Genomic DNA, 14,202 nt, shown 5'->3' with positions numbered 1-14,202 from the left:
CAAATGGCTGCTGTTGTATCAGCCAAACCAAGACGCTGATAAGGTTGATAACGGAGTCTACCACCAGTGGAGCCGACTGCACATTTCCACTGGAAGATTAATATAGTTAATTACTTCCCCATCTTTAGCAGCATTTGGAAAAAAAAGATGTCTGTGGGGAAGGTGGGTTTACTGTTTCAGTAAATAATCAGAACCCTGGGGAGAGGGTGAGGAACACAGGAGCAAGCGCTTGCTTGCAGAAGCACCACTAGATTCATAGTGCACGTCTCTAAGTAGACAGCCTGCTCTTGTCACTGTTACCCAGCACAGAGCTGCAGACAAAACAGTGAGGTACGAGGGACAGTATTTGAGGGCTGCTCCTCTGCTTAGTATTTGGTTGTCTGTTGTATTCTGGAGCTACTTACAGATCTGATTCAGATCGTGCTGAATGGGAAAAACTCATTGCTTTGCATATGTCATTTTAATGTCTGTGTTTCTTCAGTGCCTTGTCTGTGAGGCTCCCATCTCTGCTTAAGTGCCAAGTGTCTTACTTATCTCAAGTAAGTTACTCCTTTGTGTGTTAAACGAGAAGATTTTGCCATTGGTTTTCAGGGGTAGCACAATTTCATGTAGCTATTACCTGTACAGTAAACTGAAGGGACCAAATGACTTTTTCATCCTTAGGATATCTACCAACTGTGTCTGTGAACTATGAGGCCTCACTACCTAGTCTTTTCCGAACATTTTAAGAAATATCTTACAAAAAGATTAAGAAGACACCATTTACTGAGAAATGGTTATTTCTGTAAATATCTGCTAGTTTGTAATTGTAGTAGAATCATCTTTGACCCTTAAACTGTGCTGAAATTTATGAACTGCACACCCAAAGCTGTAGCCTCTCTAGAGGGGAGCAGGTATTCTGGTGGTTGTTCTGCTGGCACAGACAAGGACAGACCTGACTTGAGGACAGGTGGGTCCCTCCAAGAATAACTTCCTTCCTCTTGAGGAGAAGTAAGTGCTGCTTCGCTCCGCTCCTTCGTGCCCTTAGAATAAAAGATGAAAAATCTGGTATCAGGAGGGTACTGCTAAAAGGAACAAGTGTTCATAATGATGGTTGATGTGGTAACCTCCATTTTCTTGGGGGTGAAGGATCTTGGGTGGCTTGTTGCTTCAATTTAGGTTGTTTTGATGCCTGATGTGACTGAGGCTGGGTTTCAAGTGAACTCTTTCCTGTCAGTGTCAAAGGCTTTGGGTTGTAATGCACCTTGAGATATGTTCTGTTAGCACTCTTACAGGGTGCCTAATGAATTCAGAGGGAGCTGTGTATTCTGGCTGCTCAAAAGATAAGATCACATGTAAATACAGATGCAGCAATCAGGTACTGAAGAAAAAAAAAACAAAAAACCACCAGATAAGAGTCTCCTGTTTGACTTTGTGGTCTTTTTCTCTTCATAACAGGTTCTTTTCCAAAGATGTCTTTCAAATAACATCCTAGGACGGTTAAAATGCATCTTTCAGAAGTACAGGGAAAAACTAACAGAACAGGCCATGTTCTAAGCTCAGAACGCAGCCTAAGGCTCTCAGAGCACAGGTAGGATGACAAAACCATTTGCTTAAAGAGCTGGTTTTCCTCTGTCTGCCACTGAAACCAATAGCAGTCAACTCAAATCCGTCCTGGAAATCTCCTACCAGGAAATAGGCACCATGTTGGAAAGGGCTTCTAACCTCTTATGTCCTGGAAGGAAACTGCAGTAAGAGGAGGATCATACAGCAGTCAGTCCCACCAGGACAGATTTGCAGTGAGGAAAGGAGTGGGATTTAGCAGAACTGAGTAGAAAATTGGTAAAGTACAATGTTTTCTTTTAGGCATACAGCAGATTGTCACATTTCTGAACATTTCTTCAACGGTGCTAACTAGTTCTGGTTCTTTCATTATGTGCTTTACAGTTTGAGAGCTATGGAAAATCTGCCTTCTGCAGAGGTCACAGGCCAGTCAACAGGAAATTTAGGATGCAGGATAAATACAATTCTTGGGCCTTTTGCTTTGTTACACCCTGAAAATCGTGTGATCGAGAGCCATTGACACATGCCTCACATGTGAGCACCTTCTGTTTGCATTTCACTGTTTTGCCTCACAGAGTGATGAGTGATGTCAGTTACTGTTATTTATTGGCATTGAACACTTTAAGCTGTCACTACATCTACACTTGCAATACATAATGCAAAGGTGAAAGTAGCTGCGTAGTATGCCTGTGAGATAGGTGTGTGCTGTTGGCTATTAAATAAGGAGAAGGTTGTAACTCAAAGGTTTAAAAGCAAATCTGGCACCATTGAATTGAGGGAAAGATTCCTTTAGATTTAATGTGTAGGGCTGATTCTTAAGGACTTGATTACACTCCAAGCAAGTTTATCAGAAGGTTCTGCATCTATGAGTAAAGATCCAGTTTTCTTGACTTCCAAGGCTGGGCTTTAAATAACTGCAGTATCATCCATTCTGTCTCTGCTACATATACCTGTATATTGTATAGGAAAGACTAGGAGAAACTGGAAGTGCTGGAATTTTCTTTGCAAGTTTGTTTTACATGTAACTTTTTCAAAGTTGCACACTTCAGCTGAAGTGCAAAGCAAATGGAAGTCTTTGGCATTTCACCTTTGCTGGCCTGGTGTTTATTCTGTGTTTATTCCATGCCCTCAGTGAAAATCGAACTCACAATGAAGTAAGTCAGAGCTTCATCACTTTTGTTGGTGCGTAAGTTCAGTGTCAATCGCCATCTAGTGTATATTTAAGACATAGCATAATTACAGGGTCCTCAAAACACAAGTGGCATTTTATTTCTGTAAGCAGGCAAAGTAAAATATAAAATTTACAGGAATCAAGAGACAGATATTTAGAAAAGGACTGGCAAGTGAAAATTTAGAGGTATGAGATTCATTCATCAACTGAAAAAGTAGAGGACAAAGTTTATGATGAAAAAACAGTGCACAATTTCTTTGCCAGAAAAGGAAGAACATATTTTAAGAATCACATAAAATAATGGGGAAAACAAGGAGGAGCACAAACAACCTGTTTATTCAAGCTGGTTTGCATTAATTTATCCAACATTACAAACTAGACAGCATCCAATACCTGGCTATTTTAAAATATATTTTCTTTCATTTCAGATGACTGATTCCTGTAGGCATCCGTCTGATTCTTTTTTTCCCACTGTCTGATAAGGCATTGTTTATCATGAGAACAGTTATTAAATCATGGATACCTCAGTGTTTGCGGATTCTCAGGCCTCCTTGCAGATTTTTCCATGGATGCAACAGGCTTCTTACATCACAGATTATTTCATATTATGACTCTATAAACCAGTGTAAAACGGAACTGCCGGAATATTTCAACTTTGCAAGTGATGTCTTAGATGAGTGGTTGCGACTGGAAAAGGTAGTATTTTTCTTTTACTTCGTAGTCATTGGAACAAATCTCAGATGATACAAATGATTTTCCTGATGAATACTGGATAGTATTAGTTGCAGAGTAGAATGCACTATTTTATTTTCTTTGTCAGAAATATAGGTATCACTTTAAGAGACTAGTTGCCAGGGATGATTTGCTTGGTCTGGAATTATTTTGGACTGAAATGAAACTTTTTATGGTTTGTCTTCTTATTTTAGTATCTTCTGTTGCATTCTAGGATGGAAGACGACCAGCAAATCCAGCTTTTTGGTGGGTAAATGATGAAGGAGAGGAGGTGAAGTGGAGCTTTGAAGAGTTGGGATTTCTGTCTAGGAAAGCAGCTAATATACTTTCTGAGGCATGTGGTTTGCAGAGAGGAGACAGAATTATAGCAGTTCTGCCTCGTATTCCTGAATGGTGGCTACTGAATGTAGCCTGTATGCGAACAGGTGAGTGACCTTCATGATCTCTTGAATGTAGAAAGAAAATAAATAGAAGATACAAAAAAAATGGGCTAAATTAATTTGAGAAAAACATAAGCAGGAATATGATGCTGTGCCCTGTACAATTCAGCTTTTGCATAGAAGGAGCATGGCAGCACCCACACAGGAACCAAAGCAACATTGTACTAGGTGCTGAACAGACATGGTCCAGTTAAACAGCATCCTCAGTTGAAGCCAGTGAAGTTGAAAGGTTACAGTCTAAGACCAGATTTGACCAGATACATTATCAGTGTGGCCAGTTTTAATGCGGTTAGTTACATGACTAGACGGGTTAATAATTCAATATTTTTTTGATCTGCTGTTACAGTTTTGCAAATTCTTAGGAAGAATTTGATCTATTGCATTTTTAGACAGCTGAACACCCATGATGGAATAATTCAGCACATCAACAGGGACATGATCAAGTATTTTTGTCCCACTTTTAAACTCTGTGATTCTTGCAGGTGTAAATGGGGTTAAGACTCAATGAATCCAATTTTATCATATCCAAGATTTTCTGGACTTAAGTGTGGAAGCATCATTCAGTATCTCAGTGCCTCAATTTCCCAATTGTAAAATTTCGTAGACACCTCTGAAGGTGCAAGAAGACTGAAATTGGTCTGTAGGTCAAGTCTGTTGAAATTCTTGGAAAAAGGAGGTATAGAAATGCTCTAAATTGATTTTTTTTTTCCCCTCTCTAGAGATATGATTTCAGTCACATTGTATTCCGTATCCACACTTATGTTTGTTCACATAACAAAATGAATCCAAGCTTGAGGGGTTTGTTGACTGAGCAATGTATGTAAACTACCTGACCTCAATCTATTTATGCCATATCAGAGGCATTCATTCCTTACTGAAATAAATAATGTCTTTATTCAAAATATAAATATAATCCAAACGCTGGCCTTATTCATATACTTAATTAAGGGTGTGATAATCTCAGCACTTCCTTCCTGAGTTACAAATCATGAAGAAAGTGCTCAAAAATACTCTAGATCTTACTCATCATCTAGATACCTTTAATATGGATGACACAAAACTCAACATCAGTGTTACAGGGTTTGGAGGTCTTTCAGAACCAGATGATCCCAGGCCGTTCCTAGGCCACAAATCCACCCAAGCTCTGCCTTCAAACATGAGTTAAACTTGACCTGTGTTTCTCAAAGAATAAGTTCTTGGCAAGTAGCTCAGCTTTTCTACAGCTTGGGTCATGTCCTGTGAACATAATAAAAACGAATGGTCGATTTTCTAAATTGCTTGTTGCTTTTTTCCAGGAATTGTCTTTATTCCAGGAACATCCCAATTAACAGCCAAAGACCTCTTATACCGACTCCAGGCTTCAAAGGCCAAGTGCATTATTACCAATGATACACTGGCACCTGCAGTGGAATCTGTCATGCCTGACTGTCAGTTTCTGAAAAGCAAACTAATTGTAGCCAAAGGGAGGAGAGATGGGTGGCTGAACCTCAAAGAACTTTTTGTGTGAGTATCAAGCAGTATTACCATCATCCCTATGAGGTGAAGGATGCTGTGTCAGTCAGGGGACATTGCTGAGACTTGGGATTAATTTCCAAAATACAAATGAGTTACATTTTTGCATCCCTCTGCCAGCTCACTGTAATCACTGCATTAAGTACAAATTCCTCAAAAACACTTTTTGGGAGCTGTATTCAGGTCTTTCAGCTTCTCCTTACTTAGCAGCCTGCCAGCTTTTAAAAGCTGTCTGCTTCTACTGTGATCAAAAGACAAGCACAGGAAGTACTAATCTTGCAGTTGTTCTGTGCTTTTCCTTCTACAGCCCAGCCTAATGCCTCTTGAATTCCTTGAGAAGATAGCCACTGCCAGCTCTTGGTGCTCAGCTAACGTGGCATCAGTGATTTCTTCTCTTGAATATCTTTGTAGCACAGACAATCAGAATTATTCATCAGTCTCTTGAACATAAATGGTATAATACGTGTCTAAGGCATAATAGCCTGAATGTGGCCCCCATTGACTTCAGACTGGGAGACGGTATGTCTTGAGGCAGAAGTTGGTTTTGCATCTATCTGCTGTTCCATATAAGAACCTTGAGTGCTCTTGCAAAATAGTGGTAGACAAAATGACTGGAATGTACTGTAGGTGCTTACATCTTGAAAGTTATGGCATACAGAGCACACTCATGGCTAACAAAATGTGTTCTCTAACTCTTACCTGTGGTATCTGATGCAACTATCTAGTGAGGTCATATGATTTGGGGCCATTTTCCTGTTTGTCTCCTAAACCTTAAAAAAACCTGCTTCCTTTGTGAAAAACTATGTACAGTAACTGTCATATACTGTTTCTTCTGAAGGGTGACATCTGCTGACCATAAATGTGTCAAGACAAGGAGTGAAGACCCAATGCTGATCTATTTTACTAGTGGAAGTACAGGCTCTCCAAAAATGGTGGTGCAGTCCCACAGCAGTTATGGCATCGGATTTGCAACCAGTGGCAGGTATACCTTGCAGTCGCTCCCAGTGTCCTGAATAAGTGACATGATCGCAATTAAATTGAAAATGTGACCGTAACAGCTCCAGTAAATGTAGGCGTTTCATGAGTGTAGGATCTTGCTTCCTCCTCACCTTTCCCCTCTCATGGTGAAACCCTCGTTATTAAAATCCTGAAGACTTGGCTGAGATCATGAAACACAGTGTTCTGTTGCTCAGGGGGCTGATTGCAGACTAGCAATAAGGATAGCATCCTTATAGCAAAACCAGATAAAGTCAAGTGCCTTAGTATTATATAAACCTTACTTGAGAACCAAAGCAACCCTGGACCATAGCATTATACCTTAAAAAGTTAGAGTTCAGTTTAAATCTGTGGCTTGGTACTGATTTGCTTTCATTGTACATCTTTTATTTATGCTTCCCAAGGAGTGAGAAATTTCATGAAGATCAAAGGATACATTTCCCAAGGCATTCTGAGTTGGAAGTTGGTGGCATAGAGTCCACAGAGGCAATTGGTTAGTTTCCTAGAGAAATAAGATGTGATTTAGCTGATGTCTCTAATCCACAAGGTGGGAAAAGCCTACTCCAAATGACCTGCTTGGTTTTTGATCTAGATCCAGATTCTGCAACTCAAGCCAAGGATGTATTGCACTGTTCGGGAGAAAAGCAAACACTGGAAATGTTAAACAGGGTGGAGCGAAGGGAAATAAGAGATTGTTTAACTTTCTAAAGAGACCCACTTGCTGATGCTACATCTCTAATGGAAGCCTCCTACCCTTTCCTTTAATGATGCTGAGACCTGTGCCTCAGTCTCTCACACTCTATGAAGCATTGTTTTCATCTCTGCTTTATCGTCAGGTACTGGATGAACTTGACTCCTTCAGATATAATGTGGAATACCTCTGATACTGGCTGGGTAAAAGCAGCTTGGAGCAGTGTTTTTGCACCATGGATCTGTGGATCATGTGTCTTTGTGCACAATATGCCACAGTTCAAACCAGCAGTTATTGCAGAGGTAAGCATATCATTTTATACGGTGAGTTTTACTTCCATTTTGCTTAAGTGAAACAAACAATCTGGGCTCCCCTGCATGGGTACCTTGTAGCAGCAGGGATAGTACTTCCCACATCCCAAGGAATCATCCCTCCCTTTGGTGCCCAGTAAGCTAGAAGAGCAAGTGTTTTCCTTCCTGGTTAGGCCACATGACATGGCTACAGTGTTGAGGAGATGTGGTAAAAGATGCAGGATAAAAAGAATTCAGGATCACTGCTGTCTCATCCCGTATTTAGCCTAAAGCTCATTTCAGATACGGACTCCCAGCTACTTTGGGCTCAGGGTGAGCATGGGCCAGTAATCAGAGTATGGCACAGACCTGAATCGGGGCCCCATTATCCTGAATTTTCAATGAGTTGTCAGAATGCCTATTCCTCCTCTCTACCATTTTGCAAAACCAGTCAGCTGGCCTGTTCTCCTCAACATTGTCCTCTTGTGTGGAGAGGAGACCCAGACTTTCCCAAGAATAAAATTGGAAAAGCTTTGGTCTAGATCACTATTGTCACTTAGTCTTGAGCCTGGGACACGGTTACCTTGGAAACCAGAAAACAGTCTTGGAGCTACTACTCTCAGTAGTCATTCATATACACGAGTGATTTTTGTTGGACAGAAAGTACTATATTTTCTACAGCAGTAGCACTGACTGTTACAGCTCTGAGGTCAGGATTCATAGTCACTAATCCATAGTCATTCTCTGTGTTGAATGTATGTGTCATTTTTATGGTTTTCATCTGGCAGACAGTTGAGCACATAAATTGTGTTAATCACATGCACATTTACAGAGTCAGACTCCCCATTACATTTTATTTTCAACAAAATAAAATTCTATTTTTCTAGACTCTCTCAAGATATCCCATCACTGCCTTTTGCACAGCTCCCACTGCCTACCGCATGCTGGTCCAACATGATTTGAGCAGGTACTGCACATCTGTCTGTTGCAGGGGTAGCAGAGAGAGGCTGGGATGTAATGCTGTGACAGCTCTGACTGCTTAGTTCCTTATGTTGCTTAATTTTTTTTCAATTAAAGGAAATTTAATTAGCAAAATTTGCTCTCAGAAAATAAAGCTATGTTCTTAAATATGAGAATAACACCTTAGGCCATTCAGGCTTCAGGAATGGGTCTCTGAAAAGACAGCAGAGACAAAACAAATGAGATTATTTTTTTTAAGTTGTCACCTCCTCTGAATACAGTTCACAGTTAAATTTAAGTCAAGGTTTCAGACAGCACTGGATCAGGGAATTACTGGAGTACTGTGGAGTTGTTCCCATATACATGAGAATGATGTGAGCAGTTAGAAGACTTTCACATGCTGAGAGTTATTTGGTAGCTGTTCCTACCAGTTTGTTACACTCTAAAATACTTGGCTTATGAGTAGTCAGTGTGATTTGTAAGGAGTTTTCACATCTTCAGTAAGATACTTATTCCTCTCACATAGGTCTTTCATCCTGACAAAAGTTATTCCTGGTTTAGCAGAGAGCTCAGACTCTGTGTTCCTATTCAGCCTTCCTTTTGCTCTAGAAAATTCTTGGTGTTTTATTTGATCTTGGATGTTGGCACATAAGTGAGCTTTCCATGAATATCTGATGTTCTTGCTCAGATTTCTCCTTCTTGTCAGCTCTTCCAAGAAAACACCTTTGCTCACTCTTTTTCCAGAAACCTACATCCAGTGACACAGAGATAAACCACGTTATCCTCAATAGTAACATGAGCAATCTAGGAGGCCAATCCAGGACTGTGTAACAGGATGATTATTGTAATTGCCAAAGTAACTTGTGAAGTTTCAGGCATGCTTACTTCAAAAGTTGAGGGAGGCTGTTCAGTTAAGGCCATTCACTGCTCTTTTCAGGAATTAAGAAAAATATTTCATTTGCTATTCCTCTCAAGCTACAAATTCATGAGTCTGAAACACTGTCTATCTGGAGGGGAACCACTTAATCCTGAAGTGATGGCGAAGTGGAAAGTCCAGACGGGGCTGAATATCTGGGAAGGTTATGGCCAGACTGAAACAGTATGTTTGCATTAATTCTTGCATTATGCCCTTTCAAAGATAACAATACCAGAGGCACAATGTGCTTGATAAATCAATAGAAAAGGTGAGAATCATTTAAATGAACTTTTAAAAAAGGAGGCTATCTATAATTATGATTATATAGTTCCAAAATCAACTAGCTTCATATTTTAATGTTTAAAGGAAACACTGTGACTACAGACTTCAGCCCCACAACAAAAAACACAGCAGATTACCTCAGATCAAATAACCTGTAGTAGATCCCTTCATCATCTTCACTTAAAAGGCAAAATTAAAAAAAATCATTTGCTATGGGTATTCGTTTGGCCTGTCCAAGGTTTTAATGAAAAATATTAAATCAGTTCACATCCCAGACTTCTCTGTAAGTGAATGTTAACGAAACTATTAAGAGTCAGATTTCAGCATTCTCTCCTCTTACACTTGATATGGTCCCAAATTAATTGTCCCGTTATTGAAATAAGATCTGTAATCATTTCACATCTGCTGTCTTGCAAATTCAAATGTTTGCAGAAGAACCAACTGGCTCAGACTGAGCACAGGCAACCTCATTCCACAGGACTGACCTGAAATGCCTCTCAACCCCTCTCCGATGTGCTTGAGAACCACAGTGCTTTAGTCCTGATTTAGTCCTTGTCACAACAAAGTCATGAAGAGGTGTCATGCCTAATGCAAACAATAATAAAGTCTACAAGATGTTGCACAATTTTTTCAAAAATAATCTATTATACAGGTGACAATATGTGCCAATATGAAAGGAATGGAAATTAAACCTGGCTCTTTGGGAAAAGCTGTTCCCCCATATGATGTGCAGGTAGGTTGATATGTCACATCTGAGCTCAGCTGCAGTTGTGGGTACAAGAGTAAGGGAATGCTGTCTATGTCCCTTCTCTGTCCTGCACTGTGCTATAACAGATATTTCACTGAGCTAGTCAAAGCAATAACAATACGTCCTTTCTGCAGATCATAGATGACCATGGGGCTATTCTGCCTGCAGGAGTGGAAGGCAACATTGCTGTCCGAGTTCAACCGAAGCGACCATTCTGTCTGTTCTCTGAGTATGTGGTAAGTCTGAATTGGTCTGCCTGTGCCTGCTGAGAAGCTCAAGAGAGACCCAGGGCAAAGTTCTGTTGGCTTATTCAAGGAGCAGAATTTCATCCAGGGTCTTCACAAGGTATCACCAGGTTAGTTGAGGGCTTTGAGCCTGATCAGTACATTGTTCTGCTATTCCAGGAACAGACTGACTGGCAGAGTATTGCTTCAAGATGCAACATGAACCAGGGCTTACCTTGTTCCAGACTTGTCCCTGGCAGCTGGCATAGGCTTCATGTTCAGTGCATCACTCCTTTCCCTTCCATTCCACTCCTATTCTTGGTTAAGTGTTCACAAAGGAGGCTCATAAAGGCTACTCTAATATGTCAGAAGCTCAGTGAGGCTTTCCAAAGAATACAAGTATCTTACTCCCTCATACCACTGTCAGAGGTATCCACAGATTGATCTTTTAAATCTTTAAAATGTACGCTTTCCAGCATGCGCGTATTTCTGTTGTCAGAGACACCTTTGTACAGTTGCCTGTCACACAGATGTTGTGCACCAGATCAACAGCGCAAAGACAAACTACAGCACAAAACCCTCAAGTGTAGATGATCATATGGTTTTGTGGCAGTGGTGTACATAATCTAACATTACTATTCAAATGGGAATGCTCTACCCACTGAAAGCAGAACAGGCTTTAAAACTGTGCTGGAAGAATGGCTATTTCAGTTCAGGTCAAAGGTCCATCTAAGCTAGTATTCCGTCTGTGGTGGTGCTGAGTTGTAGCACATACTTGCGAAAACTAGAATCGGGCAGATATATTCTCCACTGCATTTGGTCATGTTGAATAAGCTTTGGGGAACCTATCTATGTGTTTAACCTTCTTCTGAACCCCATAATATTAAGGTATTTGTAGCATCCTCAAACAACTTGCACAGAAAAATTGCTCACTATCTGATAAAAAACTTCTTTTGGTTCAGTACTACTACTTCACTTTTTCATTATGTCTTCTGTTGTCAAAGAGTTTTTCTTGAGTAATCTAGACCCAATAGATCAATGTAGATAGTAAAGTTTTTCCTGTAGGTCATCTCATTTGTGTTTTGGCCTTGAAGATTAGGGGTAAAAAGTTTACATTGACAGGGGGTTATTGTGGCAACCCCCTGCAATGATAAATTGTCTTTCTGAAGAGTTATACATTTTAGTGATTTTCTATGATGGATGGACATTTTGATAGAGCACAGCTTTTTTTCCCTAGAATATGGATCTATATATACACAAGTGCTTTTTTCCACCTCATGCATATACACAAAACTGCTAATTAAAGCAGCTCTGGGGTTTTTTTAATTAAAGGCATAAAATTGAACATACTCATTTTGAGAACAACTTAAAAAATTGTCTTGATCATATTTAGCACTACTACAAAGTAAATGCATTACATTTCACTAATAATCAGATACATTTTCAAAATGTCTGATCGTTGTCAGGATAATCCAGAGAAAACTGCTGCCTCTGTGTGTGGAAATTTTTATGTCACTGGGGACAGAGGGATTATGGATGAAGAAGGATATGTTTGGTTTGTTGGAAGAGCTGATGATATAATTAATTCTTCTGGGTAAGTCAGTTGCTTTTAGATTTGTTCATTTGCCTGTTAAAATTCAATCTGGAAAGACAATTGAATGGCTACCTTGCTATGGCTGTCATACCTGCATTTTCCCTTAGGTATCGTATTGGCCCATTTGAAGTTGAAAGTGCATTAATACAACACCCTGCAGTCTCAGAGTCAGCTGTTGTCAGCAGTCCTGATCCAGTTCGAGGAGAGGTAAAAAGAACAAAAAATATATAAAAAGAAATGGACTTCATTCTAAGCATCAAGTTCCGTATGTGCACTAGGCTTTCTTGGAATTAAATGTGTTGCAGATTTTTGAAATTAAATGGGTTAAAACAATTTTAAAACCATACCTTGACAGATCTTAGAATTTCAGAATTCTTTTGCTGTTTGCAAGGTTTGATGTGGAAAAAAAGTTTGGCTCCTCTGATTTACTGTGGCGTTTTTTGTCTAAGAAACAGAATTCGAATTATTTCTCTTTTTCTCACTAAGCACATGGTGGCAATGATATCCAGAGTGTTTAATTTCTCTTTTTATATTTTTCAACTTTGCAACATTTCTTTGAGCACTGGGGTGGGATTTTCAGTTGTCTTTTTTTCTGTTCTACAACTTCTTGAAAGTTTAGTAGTGTATAAAGTTAAGAAGAAAAAAAAGTGGGAAAATAGCAAAAAATCCTGTGCTGCAGAATATATCCTTCATAACATTACATTCTGTAATAAACAGCCAGTGAAAAGGGAAATTAAAGAAAAACGTCAAATTTTTGCATTTTGAATTTTGATACTCAGTTTTGGCAACAAATGTATCCCTTTATTCCCACTTCTGGAAGTTAATGGAGTCCCTTAACTTTTGTGGTACAGGTAGTCAAAGCCTTCGTTGTTTTAGCTCCTGCTTTTGTATCACACGATCCAGAAAAATTAACTCATGAGCTTCAGCAACATGTCAAGAAGGTGACTGCACCTTACAAATATCCGAGGAAGGTAGGTACACCACAAAAAAAGATAGGTCTTCTAACTGTATGAAAAATTGAACATTTTTGTCCTGCCTTGGCTTCTTTTCAACTGTATTCTGACAAACACTCCTACCATAGTTAAATAAAATAAAAGTAAATTACAGAATCTGTTGCAACAGTAGCCTTGCATTCACTCTTTGTGCTAGAAAGGACCCAAAGGGAGGAAATAGTAATGTAACTTACCTTTATAGGGTCTAGTCTTCCTTTCATGAAGTACTAGGGTTTTCACAGCAACTCAACTGGGCAAGGCGTTCAGCTCTTATCAGTTCCGCCCTTGGGCTTTGTTCAGACTCAGCCAAAACAAAAGGGAAGTTCCTACTGGCATCAGAGGGGTTTGAATCCATCCCTTACAACCAGGAAAGAGACCAATAAGTCTCTGTCCTGTCAGCTGAAGCACTCGTCTCTTCAGGATTGTGGTACTTGTCCCTGCAAGTACTGCCCGTGCGGTCAGCTAAAATGTGAGGTAAGGAATGTCCCAACCCCAAGCTGTGCAGCTTCCCATCTTTTTACACCAGCCATAATAATAAAGGTGTGTCTTTCCCTGCACCCGGGAGATTAATCAGAATGCTAAAAGTGAGCAATTTTGCCTTTCAGGTGGAATTTGTTCAGGATCTGCCAAAGACGGCTACTGGGAAAATCCAAAGAAAGGTTCTAAGGAACAAAGAGTGGGGAAGGGTATGACATGATCCGGAAACTGAGGACAGAAAATTTTTGTCATCCATACCAAGCATGGGACATCACATTTGACATGTGGTCACGACCCAGAGCACTAGGAGAACATATGGAAAATCAAGCTATGGAAAAAGAAGGAGATAACACTCATATGGCTTGAGGATATGTGATATTAGAACCACTTTTGCCATCAACCTACAAATTTTCAGAAGGGACAAGGTACAAGTAATTAAGAATGAGAAATGGGAGAGAGAAGGGACAGATCCAGGAGCTTACAAAGGTTTAATTTTTCTACTGTAATTAGTATAAACAGCTTCCTTTAAAAAAATAAGTTTTTTTAAAAAAAGTGTAACTACAACATTTTGATAATTACAAATCTACAAATAAATGATAAATTAATAAAAATAATCTTTGTCCTGCAGTGGGTAT

The 14,202-nt window shown here is 39.6% G+C and overlaps 2 protein-coding genes across 2 annotated transcripts in view; one reads left to right on the top strand and one right to left on the bottom strand.

Annotated features, from left to right (window-relative positions):
* The window catches only part of PDILT (protein disulfide isomerase like, testis expressed), a 29,058-nt gene extending 28,401 nt beyond the window's left edge, over positions 1 to 657 (bottom strand). Inside the window, 2 exon segments of the mRNA XM_074919707.1 lie at positions 83 to 195; positions 620 to 657. Coding sequence (XP_074775808.1) covers positions 83 to 195; positions 620 to 657 — 151 coding nt within the window.
* A 2,551-nt stretch (positions 658 to 3,208) lies between these two features.
* Positions 3,209 to 13,782, top strand: LOC141966402 (acyl-coenzyme A synthetase ACSM4, mitochondrial-like). Its single transcript, XM_074919073.1, has 13 exons — positions 3,209 to 3,409; positions 3,660 to 3,870; positions 5,181 to 5,388; positions 6,236 to 6,379; positions 7,230 to 7,386; positions 8,262 to 8,341; positions 9,310 to 9,433; positions 10,185 to 10,265; positions 10,415 to 10,516; positions 11,971 to 12,098; positions 12,206 to 12,305; positions 12,950 to 13,069; positions 13,696 to 13,782. The coding sequence occupies exons 1-13, from the start codon at positions 3,209 to 3,211 to the stop codon at positions 13,780 to 13,782; spliced, it is 1,743 nt and encodes a 580-aa protein (XP_074775174.1).
* The last annotated feature ends 420 nt before the right edge of the window (positions 13,783 to 14,202 follow it).

The sequence above is a fragment of the Athene noctua genome, chromosome 15, assembly GCF_965140245.1.
Source record: "Athene noctua chromosome 15, bAthNoc1.hap1.1, whole genome shotgun sequence".
Lineage (NCBI taxonomy): Eukaryota > Metazoa > Chordata > Aves > Strigiformes > Strigidae > Athene > Athene noctua.
Note: the sequence above shows the minus strand (reverse complement) of the source record. Positions and strands in the feature narration are given on the sequence as shown.